General features: G+C 41.4%; 1 protein-coding gene across 1 annotated transcript; it reads left to right on the top strand.

The window, feature by feature from the left end:
* Positions 1 to 9,759: 9,759 nt before the first annotated feature.
* gpm6bb (glycoprotein M6Bb) lies at positions 9,760 to 21,575 on the top strand (the record flags this gene model as incomplete). The annotated part of the gene is made up of 7 exons (XM_079230706.1): positions 9,760 to 9,808; positions 16,724 to 16,910; positions 17,709 to 17,865; positions 18,057 to 18,225; positions 18,885 to 18,958; positions 19,089 to 19,154; positions 21,426 to 21,575. The coding sequence occupies 7 exons, from the start codon at positions 9,760 to 9,762 to the stop codon at positions 21,573 to 21,575; spliced, it is 852 nt and encodes a 283-aa protein (XP_079086832.1).
* Positions 21,576 to 21,855: the final 280 nt, after the last annotated feature.

Here is a 21,855-nt window from a genome sequence, read left to right as displayed (position 1 = left end):
GTGGCGATATTTGCTAGTGAAGCTAGTTCACAGTCAGATGATTGTTCCAGAAGGTCCGAGGGAAATAATAGATTGGGGAAAGCAAAGAGCCCCTACAGCTGATGAACATTCACTCACTCATTCAACAGGCATTCAGCACTACTGCAGAGGTTTCTCCACATTGCAGCAACTTTGTATGGACACATTTGCTACAGCAGGGGACATTGATTTAACAGTCAATAATGTTTCACAGAATGACCTATTTTCCTGTTCCAATCTTTGGTAAACAAGTAAATAGATCATAATGTAGTCAATGTTAAGAGTGACTGAACAGTGTGATTGGTGCCTGCGGCAGAGAGGGCTATGCTAATAATGTATCTGCTCTGTCAACATATTCTCACTACCAACTCGTCAAACAGCGAAACTTGGTCAGTCGCCCAAAACGTCAAACTATGACGCTCTACGTACCCCCTCTAGTTTTCAGCCTACTTTATTGACGTTTATTCATTTTAACATTGTATTGTTTATTGTTGTAATAAACAAGTATTGTTTAGTCTTTTACTCATTTAATTTATTTAGTTTGTGCTGATTTAATCTTGCTCTGTGACCTTTTGGGATCCATGATAGCTATTAAAATGATGTTGAGTTGAGACTAACTACTGAAGTTACTTCTGAGTGATATGACAATAGCGACTCGTGTAAATCATGTGTCTAATAATTAACGGGACAATATACGTCGATATAGGTTGACTGGGTGAAAGTCCTGTGTTTGTTTGACCTATTGAAATCCATCACCTCTCCCATAGACTATATAAGAAGTTGATGTAGTCACTGTGACGTCACCCTTTGGTTTGTAAAGTACAGTTTTTAAGCCATTAAAGATCCCTTCTTAATGTCCTTCAAATGTAAGTTGCTCCAGCTTCACCAAGGCTTTGGTCTTTCAAGTAGTGAACCCAAATCCAGGCTTCAGAATCGCCCTTCAGACACTTGTTAGATTGGTCAAAGATGCGATGTTGATTTTTTTTTCTTATCATAAGAAAGCGGGGTGAGGAGGAGTGTCTGTCAGCTAAAATGGTTGGTTCTTTCAACACAATGTATTACTTCTTCCTATGTTGGGAGAAAGTGCATCAACGCAGGTATTGTTTCAAAGTTTCCAAGACCTCTATGACCATGATTATTTGGGACTATGATGTGACCTGTCTGAACTGTGACCACAGTTCAGATGTGAAAGCAGTTAGGTGAAATGAGAAGAAAGAATAGGGCCTCCAGCTCATTTCCCTGCAAGATCATCTGCGAGGAGTGAGAGCAGAATGCATTAGTCTGCTTTTCAACTGTGGGAGCCTGTAGGATTGAGCTGTTGGCTGTGTGCCCACTGAGTGTATTCAACCCTCTACAGATAGGTCTTTGTCCTCTGCGCTTTTACGCAGCTACTAAACAACCGTAAGACAAAAGCATCTGGGGTACCCCAGCACACCAATGAGAAATGTTCACCATATGAAGAGCCGCCAGACAGCCTGAGACCATTTGGATGCAACCAAATGCAATGCTTGGGAGGAATTAAGCAGGAATTTAAATGAATACCCATGTAACCCCTTGTGACTTTTTCTTTGCCCCTATATTCAGCATTATTTGTGAAATCCCATTCATGTTTTTTTGATGATACTTTCATAACAACGAACCTTGACTTATTTCTTCACAGCTTGTTGCTTATACAAGTTGAGGCAGGAAATGCACATGACTCATGTTGTCATGATGTGGTGCTGCATGTGACACAGTGAGACCAGAGTTAGAGACTTGACACTCTCTCTCTCTCTCTCTCTCTCTCTCTCTCTCTCTCTCTCTCTCTCTCTCTTTCTCTCTCTCTCTCTTTCTCTCTCTCTCTCTCTCTCGCCAGCCATGAATCATTTTCCTACACAAGAAAAGGGTTTCTAAGTTAGAGTTTTTATTGTCTGCTTATTATCCTCCAGAGAATGTCTTGATATGCAGGAGGATGCAGAAGAAAATCTGCAATCGCTGAGCTTTTAGAAAGCAACAGCTGCAGGGAAACCCAATAGCTTAGGGAGAGCGTTTGGGGAGACTGTTTTGCTTTACAGACTGTTTGGGGGTTTGACAAGATGGGATTTCAATTTAACTAAACTGTTTTACAGTTGTGTTGAAATATTATGTATTCAACTGAGTCATTTAGTAATGTCTGATGCGTTTACCATTTATACACACAGGCTGTTTTATCACTTACTGTTAGGACTAAACAACTTTATACAAATATGTTATTGTGACTATTTTGACTGATATTGCAATTGCTATTTGCCGATATGCGAGGGGTTGATCAGTTTACAGTTATTCTCATGTTCTTTGAAAATTATATATTGGTATTTTGACACACATTTTGCCTTTAACAAATATTACTTGCCTTATTGCGACTCTTTCAATTAATTGTGCAGTCCTACTCACTGTAGGTTCACTTGAGAGGAAATGAGAAACTTACCAGCTAACAGCAGCTTCAGGGGAGAGGAAATCCCAGATGTTTCTGTCTGAAAAACAGCTTGAACCTGTAAACCACACGCAGACCAGTGGAGAGATCAGTTAGCAGTATGAATGTTACAGCTCCACCACCGAGAGGTCCCAAAAGTCATCTTAGCTTTTGACCTCCACGATATGGAACAACTATACTGTAACTATAGTGTCCTCAGCTGGAAATGGGAAAGTAATGTTGTAAAGCGAGAGAGAGAGAGAGAGAGATTATAATTGTATTGTGTCAAGAAACACAACTGTTTCCTTGCCTTTTAACACATTTACTGTAATCGTGTTGTTGTAATGCTTTGGCAATATGGTCGTTTTTTACATTCATGCCAATAAAGCTCATTGAATTGAATTGAGAGAGAGAGAGAGAGAGAGAGAGAGAGAGAGAGAGAGAGAGAGAGAGAATAATAGTGTATTAGAGTTTGTAGATGTGTGCATAGCGTCTTTTGTTTGCAAGTCATTGCACAGTACCGTCTGGATTAAGAGTTGGATGGCCTTGTCTTTGTTGTTTCCAAGACAATATAAGAACATCTTTTTCTGTATTTATTGATTTCAAAGTAATTTGAATTTGAGGCACTCATTGACAGTTATGGCACAGTTATGAAAATGTTTTTTAATCAGTTTCTAGTGCCAAAGTGTTTTGTAAACACAGATAGAAGCACTTGTATTGGCATATAAAAATGATTTAAGAAACACGACTCGATTTGAATGTATTATTAGACCAGTGGTTCCATCAAGTATGTACACTGAGAGTGAGTGTAAATGTTTACTAATAATGACACTACTAATGATGTAGGGATTGTATCACATCTGATGGTGCCCTAAATTGATTTTGCATTGCACAGTAGATGCTTTAAAAAATACAAAAGGGTAATACAGCATGTTCTGTTGGAAAACTGCCTATCAGTACTTAAAACAATAAAGTAATGGATTGACCCACTCTCGCACAGTTCAGCCAGGGGATATACCGACCACTCGAGAGATTAGCTCCCATCTTTCCCTTGTGATGAGCTGTATTAGCCACTTATTGTTAAGCACTTAGTCCACGTCTAAACTGTTTCCATCATAAATATGAGGACAAACACATCCCTGCAGGGGTGGAAGTGTCAGGTTCAGGTTATGGCCGACTCCCTGTCCTTCCAGGATCCAGCCGCAGGACGCAGGGCTTAGAGACAAGAGAGAAGAGCCTCGTGGAACAATGGCATTAAAGCGATCTCCGTGTCATCTGCTCTGTTGTCATAGCGCTGGTGAATCCTGACACGGTGGAGTCCAAGTGGCTAGTCTGTCTCCATGGCTGGGGCTAAAGGGAGGAGGTTTCTACTCCTTCTTATGAGGAATGGGGGAACAGAGGAGAGAAGGGTTTGAAAAGGGTAAAGTCTTGGGTCAGGGGTGAGAGGTTGGCAGCATGAGGCGGGGGACAATAGGATTGGCGAGAGACACGCAGAGAAAGAAATCCCAGCAGCTGGGATAGACAGAGAGGGTGGGGGCTGTTCATGGGAAGCAACCCCAGGATTAGCTGGAAAGTCTCGTCTAATGTCCCCATGTCTCTGCGCTTCATTATGTCTCTATTGTGCGTGTGTGTTCACATGCTTTTGCCCTGTGCAACAAGTAGGAAAATGAAAGACGGGCTCCAGCCCTGTGTTATTTGCCATCTCAGCAACTGGAGTGTGAGAACAATTCATTTGTGGAGATCCTCATCAGTGTAAGAATGACATCTGTAGAAATATTTTTGCTTTCACACAATTTCCAGGTCTCCTGGCATGACATGCTAGATTTTCTTTGCAAACATCTTTATACATTCAGTGCTAAATGTGATGTGTCGTTCATAGTGACAAATCCGTAGCACATTAACGCTTGACCTTGCAGTTTTGCTTTATAGCATATCTCAGCTCATTGCTTTGGTTTTCGTAGTTTGCAGCTGTTTTCAGTGAGTTGCCCAGCACCAAATGACAGATGGACAAAGTTCCCTATTAACTGCTGACCAGAGTCAAGCATGTAGCACCTGAACAGCCAGATGTTTTCCTCAACTCTTTGTGGAGACCAAAAGGAGACCATATATCTACTATTGTTTGGTTAATGAATTAGCCACTCAGCTTCCGAATAATCTTTTTTTTTTCTCACAAATCCCTCCTGAAGCTCATCTGTTTGGGAGAAACTGCTGAATTAAATGAGTTGGCCATGTTGGGAAATAAAAGTGTGTTTTAAACACCAAATTTTTTCTTAGAGTCAACTATTCAGGAGTTGCTGGGTATTTCCATTTCACTCCACCTCTTGGCAAAGTATTATCACAATATACGTAGATTGAAAAGACAAGAGGTTATTATACTAAATGGATAATGGAGAGGTGTTTGCTTGCAGTACCTTTTGGCTACGGCAAAGAGCCTCTTCCAGACCGGAGCCAACATTCAAATATGTACTGCATGCTGAAAGAAAAAACAAACAATTGTGCAAACCTTTACTTTTCTCTAAAATGGCAGACGTTCATGGCCGGTACAGGAGGTTGTGGTACAACTTCTATAAACGCCTTATCTCTCTCTTTCACTGTCTTTCAGGTTTCTGTTTCCTGGCATTGATTTGCTCTTCTGACTCCAGACTGAAATTATGAAATTCGTAGTCTCAAGATTTTGACATTGCATTGGTTTTCCGTCCAGCCAAGCCATAGTGGCAGTGTCCAAGGTACTGAAAGCTAGGAAGTCTGGATAATAGGAAGCATCTGTGTCTCTCACTTTCCCTGCAACACACTTCGGCCAAAACCACAGTGGCTCTGAAGGTGCCAGAGGCAGGGTTGTGAAGTCATTTTTAGAAGAAAAACATGGCTGCCAGGCATCCTCGAGTGAGTGCTTTGCTCCATTTCCTGACCTAACACGATATAGTATCACAAACATGCAATTAGAGGAGTACTGAGTCAGTACTGTGGGCATTGTTTGGTCAAACACTTGGAATTACACTGGAGAGAAAAATGCATAATGGAAATTATACAGTGGAACAAACAGCAAGACATAATAATGTCTCTATTAGAAATGGCTGAAATTGAATAGAAAAGCTGGATTTTGCTTTTTCAGCGTACACCTTTACAGGTTTTATATGTGGAAAAAAATGTAAGAAGTCTTTTGTTGCTACAAAAGGATATATGTGTGTGTGTGTGTGTGTGTGTGTGTGTGTGTGTGTGTGTGTGTGTGTGTGTGTGTGTGTGTGTGTGTGTGTGTGTGTGTGTGTGTGTTTGTGTGTGTGTGTGTGTGTGTGTGTGAGAGAGAGTGAGTGAGAAGTCTGATACATTGCCTCATGTGATGTCACCTGAGTCATCATTGGTTGGCGCTGAAGACTACAAGTTTTAGCCTGCTCCTCATCTCTGCTGGAGGCTAGCATCTATAGGCTACTTCTAGCATAATACATCCAAATGTGTCAAGTTGCATTGTGGGTAATGTAGGTTTTCACATGGAAGAAGATGAATGTGTTGAATTGCATATACTTTTGTACTTTTTGTTTTATACAGTCCAGTGAAAGATACACATCAAAGGCACTCATTCAAGTACAGGTTGAAAAGCCGTTATTTAAGATTGATACCATGATAAATACCACAAATGACCTTAACCTTCCTTAACTCAAACACTGAGTGTATTGAAGTTATTTTTCCTGCTAGACAAGACACCCACTGTTGATATTCCTTAGTTTATAGCTTCTCACCAGGGCCAAAGGAAAGCAAAGGAGCATAATAAGTCAGACTCCTGTGGTTTCCCCTCTCACAGTCCACATATTTTGCTATAATGGATGAGGACAGTGAGCATATTCATTTCTTTCCATTGCAGAGACGTTGCTTAGAAAATATGACTATAATCCATAGGCTCAGGTTGTATTTACATGGAACAATCAGCTGTTCTTATATGGTCAGTTTGAGAAATTTTGATGTATCGACTGTTATAACTAATCATATTTCCTAAAGAAAAATGTGTACAGAATGTGTAATGCCTTTTGTTATTCTCTAGACTCGCAAAGGAAAATGGGTCAGCAAAACAAGTGAATGGATCTGTATAATGGGTTGGTAGTGTGCTGCTTTTATGAACCAATCAATGACTTAGATTCAGCACGTCAGTCACACAGAGCAGATTGACCTATGGAAATGGCCTGCATTTAAATCTAGGGCAGTAATACCACCACAGTACTTTGGAATGGAATTCACTGACTGCAACACATTTGCCAAAACAGTGTTTCCAAGAATCTGTCTCCAATGTGGTAATATACTGTACCACCAATCACTACAAGAGATGAAATGTTACAGATTATTCTATGAGAGCTGCAACATATTCAGGGGTATTTTGACCAGTTTGCTCTCTTGTTTAAGCTTTTATTCTGCCTTTCATCAGACTTTGGCCTTCACAATCAGTCATACCTCATATGGTTTGATCTGTCCTCCTCTGGTCGGGTGAGTCTGCTTTCTCAGGCCATTGCCAGTGTTGGTAAGGGGATCTCTGGCCTGGGCACTTGCCTGCATCCCTGAGAACTCTGTCATCGCTGTGAGCTCAAGCAGGGTGCAGGTCTTCACGGGTGACTGAACACTGAAGAGCATTCAGGGCCCCCAGTCTCACAGCGTGAAAGGTTGACCCACAATGAAGCCTCCTCCATTTGTATGAGCTTCATCATCATTCAGATTGTGTCCTCAAGTAGGGGAGTGGCGCTGTCTCGGAAACTGGAGCGGTGCATGCAGCTCTCAGGCTTGGCCTTCTATGTTCACATGATTATTCCCACAGCCACTCACAGTATTTTTGGTAAAGCTCCAATCAGTCTGTTGCTCTTTATGTGTCTCACAATACCGTTCTTGCTTCATTCATTTGTGACGTTTAAGCTTCTTCTTTAGCTCATTGTTTCGATTTAAGGCCAATACATGTACTGTGTTGTTCCGTTTCTCCGCTCAAAATCGACCCTGTTGCCAGCAGCAGGCAGCTGTTTCCAGCAAAAGAACAAATACATACACAATGGGCTACCTGCCCAGGCAGAACACCTACTAAAGCGCAATATATTTAAGAGTTGATGGAGACCAAAACAGAGCTCAGAGCAGAGTGGATGTTATATTTGTCAGCCAGAACTTTAAATTAGTTCTAACACAAAGTAGACGTAATATTGTACATTTGATTCCTAGAATTAGGTTAATTGCATTAGCTGAAATCAGTCATGGTTCATAATCCCTGGCTCATTCATCAGTTGCTTGGCTACTAGCTGACTAATGTAAAACCAATCAGTAACCATTTGCAATAATTATATTTCCTTGACAAAAGTGTCACGGGTTAAAGCCAAGATTGAGGATGGCAATGAAATACTGATTTTGAAAGATAATCAGTATTATTTGCCTTCATAAGGAAGATAATGAACATTGTAACAAAACTGTACATGCTGAAATTCTATTTCTGACTATGACTTTTCTTCTGTTAAAGAACACTATGTTAACTTTTGTTTTCCCGAGCTTAAGATCCAAGCCAAAAAAACATAATATTAATAGCAGGGTACATTTGTCTTTATTTCCAATCAAAAGCACATGTTTAATCAAATACATTACAGTCTGAAAATATGATTGGACCAGGCCTAATCACATGTTTTGAGTTTCCGTTTGCAATGAACGTAATCATTTTGTTGTTAATTCACATTTGAAAAAAAGGCTGCAGATGGATCCCTTGCTTGTTGTACTCAGTAATAAGAAGCTGCCTCAGTGTGATTAAGTGTGTGACCCATTGTTATCTTGTGTATCAACTGCTTTCCTTTTGAATCTTCATGTGAGCTCTTTGGTACAATTAATGGGGAAATCATAAGCACAGCTACCTCGAAATCAGCTGTAGAACCAGCGTCACTTCTTCTTCTGGGCTGGAGGCTCCCTTCCCCTCATCACAAGGATGTCAGTTCTCCTGGAGTTTTACAGGGCTGATGGTGAAAAAGCTAGAAGATTAGTGCGCCATTTGTTGTTGTGGGATCCCCGCTAAGTTCACTTCCCTGACCCCTGAGGCTCCCCTCCCCTGCTGATCCCCCTCCTCTCTGAGGTCTGGTATCCGTGAGAAGACCCCACTCCAGCTCCGCTCCAGCAGGGCTCTCCCCCACCGCTGAAAGGCCTTTCTCTCATTAGCATGCCCCTGGGGTTTCTGGCCCTGCTGTTGCCAAACAAACACAGCCAAGATCTTCTTCCCTGTCTCCATCGCTGTCTGTTTCGACAGTCATCTCTCGCTTATTTTTAACAAGTTTTTTCTCATTGTATCATCCTCTAAGGACTCTCTATTTTCTCCCTCCTTTCATCCGCATTCTTCATGTTTTTACCTTTAGGATTCTCTGAATTTCTCATTTTCAGATGCTGTTTCCTCTGTTTGTATCAGCCCAGAGTATCTGCTCTCTCCTTGTTTAGGAAATGTAGATTGGCCTTTCTTTCCTGTTTCCTTTTTATGTGAGTTGGAAGGCAGCAGATGGAGGGAAGACAGCGGTCAGAGGTTACTAATGTATGCTGCAGGAGCAGAGGGCATATGGTGCCTATCAAAAAAGATGAAGGGCTAACCCCCCAGTCACACTACACAACCACAGCACGCACACACACACACACACACACACACACACACACACACACACACACACACACACACACACACACACACACACACAGTGTGTTGAACTGTGGTCAGATGTGAGATAGAGAGAGGTGATTGTGTGCCTATATGCGTTCAGTCCCAGCCTGTACAACAGAGTAGGGTTTTTACCCACTCGGTCTACTAAAGACAGGATCCGTCCTCACCCATCTGCACCCGAGCCCGTTCTCACCGGATTGCTATTCAGGGTTGTACTTCAGTTTCTCCGACAGGCACGCCTGAGAGTGAGGAGTGTGTTAAGGTCATGGACGAGGATTTTTTTGTCATTAGGAGTACAAATTAAGTTGACTTAAATTGAATCGCAAAACAGTCATAACAAACACAACAGATGCACATTGTGCCTGTGAAACTAGGATTTACGAGACATATGACTGGGGCTCAACCAAATCTCTTTTGACAAGACCTCTGTTTTTTTGGAAAGGAACTGGGATGTACAGTTGAGCGGTGCCTTTGTGTGGCAGGATGAGATGAGAAGAGGGAACGTGGAGGAAAAAGAGAGAGAAAGAGAGAGAGAGAGAGAGAGAGAGAGAGAGAGAGAGAAAGCAGAAACGTGCAGGAAGGAGAGAGTGGGAGCGAAAGAGGAGAGAGTAAGGAAGAGAGAATTTGCTGAAAGGAAGCATTTTTGTTGAATGGGAGAAAAACAACCATGGAAACTCCATCAGAAGAAAACCAAGACCAGAGGCTGGACAAAAGAGGTACCAATGAGCGCTCACAAAGAGCCAGTTCAGTTCTTTTCACTACTGTGTTTACTGGGGCTTTAACCTACTCCAGCCTGCTTGGTTTCACTCTGCACAATAGTTGGGTAGATTTTGCTCAGCAGGGACTTTGTTCATCCTTGTTTCATAATCGCACACAATTAATGATATTCCAGTTTCTGATTGTGCCTCACATCGCCTCTGTCATGCTTCTCGTGTGTTTTTCTTTGTTGCAGTAGTTTGCTTGTGCTTCGTTTATGGTCTACTTAATTTAAGTAAGCGGGGTATTTTCAGCAGACATCCCTCTTGCAGCAGAAGGGATGCTGTGATGCCGCTGGTCATCATCATGCTACTGTCACTTTTAAGGACAATGAGCCTGTTGCAGAATCAACAGCAGATCAATCAAACCTCAGGGTGCGTTTGATTTGTTCTTTCAGGAGGGTGGATGATTAATGAGGTGGATGAGGGGCTGGCAAGGACAAAGATAAATGAACCAGACATCACCAGACAGCCGTGAGGAGTGTGTGCACTGAGGAGACAGAGAAAGTCATTACATTGCTCACCCTCTTGTAGGAATCATTGATTTGTCTATCGCTCTTTCTTCTAAACATCTATTTCAGGTAAAATATTTTCCATTTAGACAAGCACCTTTCCCAAGAAAGGTTGTGCTGCTTACTAATGTGATAATGCAATACTAATAATAAAGAGCTGTAGATTTGAAACATCTCTGTTTAATCATCTCTAAATTTGTATATCAGAAGTATTTTGTTTCAAAATTGAACCTCGAACAAATCATTGCAACTTTAACAATGTTAATGTCCATCACATCCAAGTTTAGTTTTGCCCGACCAATAAGTAAATACACCTGATTACAGTCAAATAAAATGAGAAAAGCAGCAAATCCTCACATTTGAGAAGATGGAACCAGCTAATGTTTAGCAGTTTTGCTTGACAACTTACATAAAAGATTAACCAATTACAATAACTGTGTATTCCCTTGTTCTCTTTTAATTTTCTCTTTTAAAATGACATTAGAGAGTCCTGAAATGATGGATGAGAGACAGGAAATTACATGCAACAAACATTGTGATCACCAAGTTCGTGCTCTGAGCTATGTCCTTTTTAAAAAGAGCTGTTAGTGAAGTTTAGGCTGGGTCGGGAACCCGTGGGCTGGTAAAGTCCATTGAGACACTGTATGTGATATTGGCCAATAAAAAGAATTGACCTGACTTGACATCTACCAGTAACAGTAACATTTCACACAGTTTATGTTCACAAATGTACTCCTCTAGTGTACCCACACACTAAATTTACGAGCCATTACGGCCATCATTGCCTTTTATTGTCATTGACTACATCTCCCTCCCCTCCACTCACACACAGCCATGGGTGAGCTGCAGTCAACGGCTATTAGCTGAGTGTAAGTTTCCCTTGTTAGAACTCTGAGACCACTTTTTGACGCATTGGCAGGGTCGGATCTCCCCCGTCCCTGGAGAATGGCCATTATAGCCATTATGGCAATTTTAAGTCTCCTCTCAAAGTGGAGAGTGTGGAAAATGAGACTCTCATAAATGGTGTTTTGGCAGCTCGCCCCAGTGTAGCAACAAACAACAATACTTAACATTAGCTGTAAACAGACACATCTGTTAGCAATGAGGCTGGATGTGAGTTAAAAGTGGATGGTGCTTTTATCGGAGCTGGAAGCCAATTTGCTGTTTAGGGCTCATGGATGAGATGGAGGAGTTGCAAAGTTTTCATCTCAAATGATGTGTGTCCAAGTTTGTTTACTTGTGTGAGTGGGATTTAATTATGTAAAATACATACTCTTACTGTATGTTATGTGGTGCTTCTATGGGTTTCTATGCCATGTGTTGTTTGCGTAGGTGTGGCTGTGTTTGTGTCTGGTATGGAGATCACATTAAACAATGTTTTTCAAAAGGTCTGCTACTGACTTGATCACATACAGTTGGTATTTCTCAATCGGGAACGCTTTTCCACTTTCCATTGAGCGTCCCAGCTGTTGGAAGAGTCAAGCTTTGTGATGTTGACAGACTGTGTTCCCGTGATGTCTGTAGGGTGACGGAGAAAGGTGATGAAGGTGATGAAGCAGAGCCAGCTGCAGGGGTTAGTGTAATGAGTCTGGGCTCAGGCAAACTGTGGATGGATTAACCTGTTTGGAGACACTGAGGAAAGCATCTTGTTGGGGCCCCCGTTACCCCCGGTACCCATCAAGTACAGCGCACACAGGAGATTACGTCAGCTTCTTTATATGTGTAGGCAAAACTAGATAACAACTATTCCTTCCTCCCTTCCTTCCTATTCCTGGTCTTCCTATTAAGGCTAACGATTGTTTTCATAGCGATTCATTTACCAATTGCTTTTTGTACTCGTTGATTAATTGTTTGAAATCCAAGGACACATCTTCAAAGGTCTTATTCCGTTTGGCCAGCAGTCCAAGGCACCGAGATATCTTGTCAAAGAGAACCAGATGACATTTAAAAAGATGGAAAAATACCTTTTAATTCATCGATTATAAAAAATATTTATTTTTCTGTTGATCGACTAATCGATGCAACTTTACTGCTGAAGTAATACCTGGCCGCAAGGTTTTCTGTACCTTAATATGTGGTAATTTTATGAAAAAGGAACCGTGTGAGCACAATGTAGATTCAAATAATGAAGATGCATTTTGTAATAAGATGGGGCCCTGTGGATATTGTCCTTAAAGTATGTTAATTTCCCTCACACATTTGCAAGTTATCAAATTACCTAAACGTTGTTGTTCCTTCCCCATTTCTCTCTCCTTTTTCTCTTCTTCTATCCACCCCTGCTTTCTTGGTCTGCCCAGCTGTGTGTGTTTGTCTATCCTCGGGTCAGTCTTAATGAGCCATCTCATTCACGCATTGGTTGTTATGAGCTGCTTTGACAAGCAGGATCCTCCTGCAGTGTGAAGTGGATGCTGAGGCCCCGTTGAGGCCGATCTGTGTGCAGTGCTGAAGGGGCACGCAGGATGGAGCTCAGCGGTGGGCTTGTCCTGGGCCTCGCGCCTGCAGGCCGGAAGAGCGGGGCCGTGGTTCACTGCTATTCTGTTTGGCCCCTGAGAGTCCAGTGTGATGGACAGTCTAGGGTTGCACACACTGGTTCTTTGTATCAGGGCTCCTTGGACTCTGTCTCTATTTTTTTTCTGTCTCACTCACACAATGTCATAAATGCGCGCACACGCACTCTTTCTCACACAGGCGCCTTTTTTCTTTTCTCTCCCTCCTCGTGATCCCGATGTGGCAAATGTAGCCTCTGCTGTAAGGCCTGAGATTGTCATCACAAACAGTCGCTACCTTGTCTGTGTTTCTCTCTCATACTCTATTTTTCATTCAATACGTCCTCTACTTATTTGTGTACTGTAGCGATGAGATGGAGAGTGGAGAATGGAGACTCTTGAAGTGGTGAGTCTAACCAGGAGTATTAGTCAGGGGCTGGGAGCATGTGAAAGTCATCAGAGGGAAAAGGCTCAACGTGATTTTCATTTACGTCTATTTACTCCACTTGGAACAAGCCAGCAGGGTCCATTTAGAACAAGCTTGTTGTTGAGAGAGTCACCGGCTCCGACTGTTACTGTCCCCTGTGGAGGAGGGGGATTCCAACTAAAGTCTGTCCCGCAATATCCTGTACGCGATACAATCCCACACAGTACTCTCTGATCTGTACTTTGCTGTGTGGTAGATTTACTGATACTCCCTGTCTATTTTATAACTCTGAAATATACATTACAACTTCCTCTGTGGAATTTTGTGTTCCCCATCAGTCTTCCCTGACTGCAGAATCCATCGTCCTCTTTGAACTATAGACTTTGTAATTTGAATAGATGGAATACTTGGACAAACAAAAGAACATCTGATTAGTGATGTTTAATTTCAAGATTAAAGTACTGTTTTAAATTGTAAATCAAAACAATAGTTCACTCTGGGAAAAGTTAGAGGAGAAGATTGATAGCCATCTTCTCAACTGACAAGAAAGTGAATATGTGAATTTGCCAAAATATCAATGTATTGCTTTTAACCCGGCCTCACCATCCTCAAAAGAGGAGGGACAAACAACACAGCTTGTGTCACAAGCTGATTCTGAATCATGTATAAAGACAGCAGAATTAATGACAAGGATAACGTAATATCTCATAGAACCTCATAGAGCCAATTTAATTTGGCTGAACGAGAGTGATTTTTTCTCTGGTGCAGACTACCGTCCCCATAGTACTGCTTAAAAGTGTAGTTGGGCTTTGATGTAGTTTCTGTCTCCCCTGATGTCTAACACCAAGACTAAAGCTTTCACAGAGGCTCTTTGTGAACAGAGTACTATTCCTGAGGCTGCTGATAGTTGAATATCGTCAGTGGGTCTGTCCTCGCCAGTGTTTTTTTTTAGTCAACCAGAACAGAGTTCTACTTACCTGCCAACATGTCCAGTCCAGCTGTGAAAATATCACCGTGGATGTATTGCATTATTAAGGATAACAACTAGTAAGTGACACAAGGTGTATCCATTAAGAGAGAGAGCGATGTCTAGTGTGTCAATAGTCTCAGTCTGGGTGGTTTGATGCTTTAAAAGCAAACCACCCTCGTGGAATGGACACTAATCAGACAGATGGCTTATCGATTTAAATGGTGGCTTTCAAAAGTAAAGTATGTTTTCTCTCCCTAAGTGCTCCAAGTTAGACCAGCATGACAGATGCAAACATGTCAGTCTGACCTTGTTGGTGACAGGCTCCATGGGAGGGTGCTGCAATGGTCAACATAACATTTTAAAGCATTTCATAAAGTCATTGGAGACAGTTTTGGTTCTTATAACTGAAGACATCTTAGCCTGTGATCACTTTTTTCTCATTTTCAGATCTAGTTCAAATCAGGCAACTGACAGATATCGTGACATCCAGCCCTATCCACTTAGAGACAAATTATCTAATGGGACTAGTGATGCATATCATGACAAACAGACACATAATGAGTTGGGCGGTCATGCTGCTTTTCCTTCATGTCACAATTGATTAGAATCAAATGAATTGACAGTAAACCAGTGTAACTTGTGATTGCCTCTGTCACTCTGTGCACATTAAATAGAGAGATTTGGTAATAGGAATACTTTTCATATGGAAACATGTATTTTCTTCAGGAGGGTGAGCAGTTAGAGCGGGTGGATTTACAGCAGAGATACAGTCTGCCACTGGACCAGGACTACCTGACAGTGACATCCACTACCAGAGCACTCCTTCCTTTAAGTGAACTGTATTTACTCTGCAGCTGGGCTCAATATCCTGTGGAGCTCTGTGCTCTGACTCCCAGCAGCCCACTCCCCCTCCCCCGGCATGTTCATCAGAGCAATGTGGGCTGTGGGAGAAGTTAGCGACTCTGCTGTGGGCACACTCATTGAGTTGTGGTTAACGTGCTGCCATGGCAACTCCTATTCACCCACCATTGGGACAAAAATGTTTTCATCTCCGTGTACTACACAAACAGTCAGGATAAAGCATCTGACTGCAGAAGTGTTGACCCAGCAGCAGTATATCTGTTTTAATTTCCTTTTGTTACGGCGAAGAGCACAAACACAGATGAACTTTCAGGATCCCCGCCTCACGGAAGAAGCAAGCAAGCAGAATTCTTGTTTTTTTCATCAAGTGTTGAGCTATGCTCAGCAGCCTCCCGTTTCCCGTTTCCTACTACATACAAGGAAGAGCAGAGATAGGAAAAAACAGGGAATGTGATAATTCAAGTGTTCAGTTAGTCACTTGTTAGCCTCTACTCACCCTATCTACTCTTTATCCACGCTATATGTTTTCTATGGCATTATTATTGTCTTGTTTCTATACAGTAGGCTGTGTTTGGATAAGGATTCATTTGCATAATCTGTTCTGTGAAGGTTGGTGCAGTTTGTAAATGAAAATAATTGATGTTTTGGCCCCTTGGGAGCAAAACAGTTGCTTATTTATACATCCACCAAATGCGGAGTACCATTAATATTCATTTGGAGATGTGTTTGTATACCTGACGTATAGTCCAGTGCTCCCTCTCCATCTAGCTTTGTTTCACCACAAGGGACCTCTGGCACATATACAGTCATCAATTGTTAACGTACACATATTGATTAAAGCAGCTTTAAACACTTCCGTTTCCATGTGACTTCAGACATATGTGAGAGCTTTGGGGATCATAAATAGCCAATGATCTGGATGTCCTATGACTCAACAACATCCTGTCAGACACATGTGGATCTGATTGGAAGCACACTGTGATTTGTTTGCATGCATCCACAAATACACCATTGTGGTGACCGGCTCCATTTCACGAGGCATACGAACACATTGGATGAGGCAGATCCATCTGGGTCACTGCATTCTCTCATTGTGAGTTGCCATTGATTGTCATTACAGCTTGGCTGACACTCTTTGCACTGACCTGCTGGATGGCCATTAGTGCCCTTTAAGTGTAGTCATGAATTGTCAGATAAAACAGGAAAGGCAATGTAGACTGTAGAAAGTCTTGAAAGGAAGCACGGCCACAGATACATTTTCTGAAACTTATTTTGAAACAGACTTGTCTGTTCTGTCAGTTCCTATGTTCTTGAGATATATTAGTGAAAAGCTTGTGTTTCTGTTCTTTAATGAGTCCTGACGCGAGACAAAATCTGTCCGGGGTGTGCTGGGATCGGCTTGATGGATAATTGAATGACGCATGTGAATATTCATCTCATACGTCATCCCCCTGAGATCACTTCCTCTCCTGCAAGTTAACAAAATTCCTTTTATGGAATTGGGGGCTGATAGTTACTATTGCCTTTTAAAGTAGGACAATTTGGTATAAAACACTGTTCCATGATATCAAATGACACTTGTCGCTGACTCCGTTTGTCTGTTTGTTTTTCTTTCTACAGGCTGCTTTGAGTGCTGCATCAAATGTTTAGGCGGGGTGCCGTATGCGTCGCTGGTGGCTACGATCCTCTGCTTCTCTGGCGTTGCCCTGTTCTGTGGATGTGGCCATGTGGCTCTCACTGGCACCTTGACCATCCTGGAAACACACTTCTCCAAGGTCACCAGTGATCATGCCATGCTGACTGATGTGTAAGTGACATGTATGTGCTACATGGCTGCTTGTAATGCTTGCCTGTGCTGTGTCTGATAATTACAAAATATTGTGTTTTAAATGTCACAGTAGACTCCATGACACATTATGCTCGCTCTGAAAGTGTGCTCTTACAAAACCTTGACAACAAAGAGAGGGCTAAAAGAAAGATAGATCTCACTTTAATGAGGTTGAATTTATGTAGGCTATTTTTAGATGAACACGTCTCCCACGTTCACCTCATCCCGGAGAACAGTCCTAATATGGCTCTTTTTTTATTTTATTTTTAAGTGGAATCATTAGTCGAGACAATAAAAGAGGAACTACAAGAGACAGGACTGCACATATGTTTTATGTTGGCGTAGATTTGGAGTGCACTGTTTAATTTAAGATGTCTACAGAGGCAGTCTGTCTCCTGGCAGAGGATTTCCAGAGACATGCATCACCTGTTATCTCCACATTTGGGCTTAGCGTCTCTCTCTTCACGTCTTAGGGACGCTGGATCCTTATCGTAATCGTAAACATCTGTTTATGATTAATAAGCCAGTCCAGGTTACTTGTGTTTTAAAGATTGCATGCAAGTTATAAATGATAACAGGTTAAATAGCTGGTTACACAGCTATTTCCGTAGTATGTCATGGTATTACTTTCCCTGACAGTTGTAGTGGGTCTCTCCAGGTTTTAAGTTTGGAGTATAAAAGCATGTTAGCGCTCAATTTTTGCTTACTTTGTTTTTAACCTATTGCAACTGCAACAGTTATGACTTAGCTCATGTGTGATTTTTTTTTTTTTAACAGAATACAGCTGATGCAGTATGTCATCTACGGCGTTGCTTCGTTTTTCTTCCTGTATGGCATCATCCTGCTTGCTGAGGGCTTCTACACAACCAGCGCAGTCAAAGAACTGCACAGCGAGTTCAAGACCACCATCTGTGGACGCTGCATCAGTGGAATGGTATGTTAATACAACCACACGGCTGTGTCCGATCAGATTCTTAAACACAGTGCTTAAACAAAGCTTTTATGACATGCGATTACAATAAAACATACAAAGGTGTTCATTAGCGGAAAAAAAGTATGACAGAAAAAAAAGCGCACTAGGATGAGGAAGGGGAGCATAACATTGTGCCGTGTCTGTGTCCTCAGTTTGTGTTCCTCACATACATTCTGGGTGTGGCCTGGCTCGGTGTGTTCGGCTTCTCAGCTGTGCCAGTCTTCCTCTTCTACAACATGTGGTCTACTTGCGCCGCCATGAAGTCTCCCATGGCCAACCTCACCAGCATTGACTCCATCTGTGTGGATGTTCGTCAGTACGGTATGAGAATAGCACTTTGTGCAAGAATATGTCTTTTTTTATCACCTTTATGTCTTCTGATTGTGACCAGTTAAATCAAAGAATAATCCCCCCCTTTTTTTATTTTAATATGTTTTAAAGGCCCAGAAAGTTAAAATGATCCAGTTGAATCCAAGATTATTTTGTTAGCTTTTTTTCTGCTTTCCTAACTTTTTGATAACTTTGCAACCCCACCGATTCTGCGACCCCTAATCTAATGGTGGTCCATGCAAAAAAATCATCTGCTTTCTGTTTCCTTTTTCATAAAGATGTCTTCCAGTGTATTACTATTACTCTTCTATAAGGTTTGTGAACTTTTAAGGGATTAAAATAAAGAATGCTCCAAATCGAAGCGACAGAGGCAGAGCCGTCTTATCTTTTAGTCTTAGGTCAGGTTCTGACACACTGGATCCTACACTTCTCTGACCGGCTTTCCATTAGAATTAAGAATGATCTTCATGTGTAAACTTGGTCGACTACCTCCTTTTTCTTTTTTTTATCAGACATTTAGCAAGACAAAAAACAATAATAATGTTGTGTTTTGCTCAATTAGAATTGGACATTTTGATCATAATTCACATGGTGGAATAAAGGAAGTAGAAAGGAGTGTATATGAAAACCTGTGAATTTCATGACTACAGGAATCATCCCATGGAACGCCACACCTGGCAAGGCCTGTGGATCCACGCTAGGCGACATCTGTAACACGAGTGAGGTAAGAGGTCGTCTTTTAACCAAACATTCCTACAAATGTCATCGATACATCAGCAAATGGCAGCAGCAGTACATGTCACGGGAATCATATTTAAATGGGAGAATAATCCCTGTTTGTTATCTTCTTCCAGTTCTACCTGTCTTATCACCTATACATCGTAGCGTGCGCCGGGGCTGGAGCCACTGTGATCGCTCTGGTAAGCTTTCCTCCGGTCTCTCCATCCTCTCCCTTTAGTCCATCTTTGCACGGTTTGTATCGGCAGATCATGTGTCAAGTGCTCCTCTTCTCATTCCCATACCAAAGAAGATTACACACAGGCTTTTCCTCAGCTACAAATCCATTTGCTGTTCCCCATCTGCTTAGATGGCCCTGTTGTTATAATAGGATGGATGGAAGAGAGCACAGTTTGGGCATGCTGTTTGTGCCTAAAAAGACTGTAATTTCAAAAACATCACAATCATGAGTTTAAACTACTAAATCACAAATAGGATTTTGTAAAATTATACTTACATTTTCCCCCTGAACTTCTTACTGCTTGAAAATATTGGTCACTTTACTAACTTGAGTAGTGACGAGGAGGTCACCGGCATGTTGTCTTACAACCTTTTCTGTTCTCTTCCACCAGCTGATCTACATGATGGCTACCACTTATAACTTTGCTGTTTTGAAGTTTAAAAGTCGAGAAGACTGCTGCACTAAGTTTTAAACTGTTTTAAGAGTACAGTAAAGCATTTGCGGCTGTACTCTATAGAGGCAGGTGCCACTGACAAAAATGTAACTAAAAACAACCTGAAAATAGGAAAAACAACATCTCTCCATTAGTAATCACACAAGTGTAAATAGTCACTGTATGCTTCCTTTAGTATTTGGTACCCAGGAATATTGCTTGTCTGAGGACACCCGATGAAAGTTGTCTTCAGATTGAGGTGGTGTTTTGTTGGCTGTTTTTTTCTGCTTTCTTTGGCACTCACTTATAGGAATTTGACACCATCATATTTTATAGAAATGTGCACAGCTATAAATCCACCACAGGGTTTTTTTTATATTTGTAATGCTTGAAGCTGATTTTGATCTGCACAAAACCTTACAGTATTTAGCTTGCAGAATTAATGGCTGGCCAACAGTCAAATCCAGTCAGAGCTGAAATGCGAATTTATGCACGAGCTCCTGCGGCACTTGTGTAACTCTATGTAAAATGGTTGCACAAGCTGTAAGACATACTTTTAGAAATGATCCAAGATGGATATTAGACCATAAATACTGCACCAAGCACATATAGATGAACAGAATACAGCTCGGAAATTAGTCCGTGGGGACATCTGATGACAAATATTCAAGGTGTTCTCAGGCTTTGTTTTTTAATGTCAGATTATCAGATTTGGTGAGGATGAATTCTAGTGTTACATCTGTAAAAGGACCAGTTACAGTGCCTTTTCCTTATGTTTCTTTCCTTAGCCTTAAAATGTTGCCACTGACCCCTGAAACCATGAAAGTGTTACACAGAAAATATTCAGTATTATATCTTTTGTCATAAATTAGAATCTAAACTGAACTAAAACCCTTTCATCAACTGTATTCTGCTGATGAATATTATGGTGATCAGTTGTGTTTATTGTAGATTTCAAAGTAACTGCACATACATAGCACAGCACACTATGAAGGGTTAGGCCATTACCAAGGGTATACTTCTGCATGAGGCCCTAAGCCTCACTTTAATTTCATGTATTTTATAAATAAATAAGAAATTATCCTATTTTAGAGTAGAGTAAATGTGTTTATTATTTTTCTATGAGGGCTGATGCTGGAATAGCCTCAGCTATGAAGTTGATGTTTTTCTTTTATTCTTTCTCAAAGTGCCATTTAAGAGCCGTTTGTTTTTATCTTAACACTGAGCCTGCATGCTTACATTTTTCAGATTCTTTGATTAGAGTTACTTATACTCCATATTTCATATATTTAATTTTCTCCTAAGTTTTTGAAAACTGTAGCTTTTACTTTCTATATAAAATAAACAACCTTTGTTTAAAAAAGTATTCCTACTTGGTCTATTTCTTAAAAATCCCACAGCAAGATGCAGTAATACTGAACTGCATATGCTTTAGTGTCCGAATCACAAAATCTCCTGCTTTGCACTAACCTCAAGCTTTTGCGGCTGCATAAAACTCACATGCACAACCTGTGGCTCTCTTTCTCTTTACTCATCCTCACGCCTTTAAAGTGTCAGGTCTGTAGTATTGTGCATAGTGAATAGCAACATAACTCCAGTATTAGTGATGATTGTAACAGCAATGTTACAACGAGTCATTTTCACTCATATCTTTTGTCACCCTCGTTTGTTAAGTCTTTTGAAGAACTTAACTGTATGTTTGTGTATGTCTGTGATGTACATACTGTAGCTCTGACTCCTGTAGCTTGCTTTGCATCTTTGACATGCTCACCGGCCATCCACCTCACCCTTCTCTTCCAGATCCACTTCCTCATGATTCTCTCAGCAAACTGGGCCTACCTTAAGGATGCCAGTCAAATGCATGCCTACCAAGACATCAAAATGAAGGAAGAGCGGGAGCTGCAGGACATCACATCACGCTCAAAGGAATGCCTCAATTCCTACACATAAGGATACACACTCACAATCCATACAACACACACACACACACACACGCACACGCACACACGCACACACACATTTAAAGACACATAAACATCGCGGCCAATCACTGTGGCCCCTTTGGACCAAGCTAAAATAACCTGCCAACTGCCCTGACACTGGGTAGTACTAACCAGGCTCTTAACAAACTAATGCTTCAGTGTTGCTTTCTGCACTAACTCACCAAGAAGTGTTTTGGAACTGCTAACTCAATTTCATCAATGCTTTTTTTTCTGAAGGAAAAACAGCA

This window comes from Taurulus bubalis (assembly GCF_910589615.1).
Source record: "Taurulus bubalis genome assembly, chromosome: 15".
Taxonomy (NCBI): domain Eukaryota; kingdom Metazoa; phylum Chordata; class Actinopteri; order Perciformes; family Cottidae; genus Taurulus; species Taurulus bubalis.
This window is presented reverse-complemented; position numbering and strand designations above follow the sequence as displayed.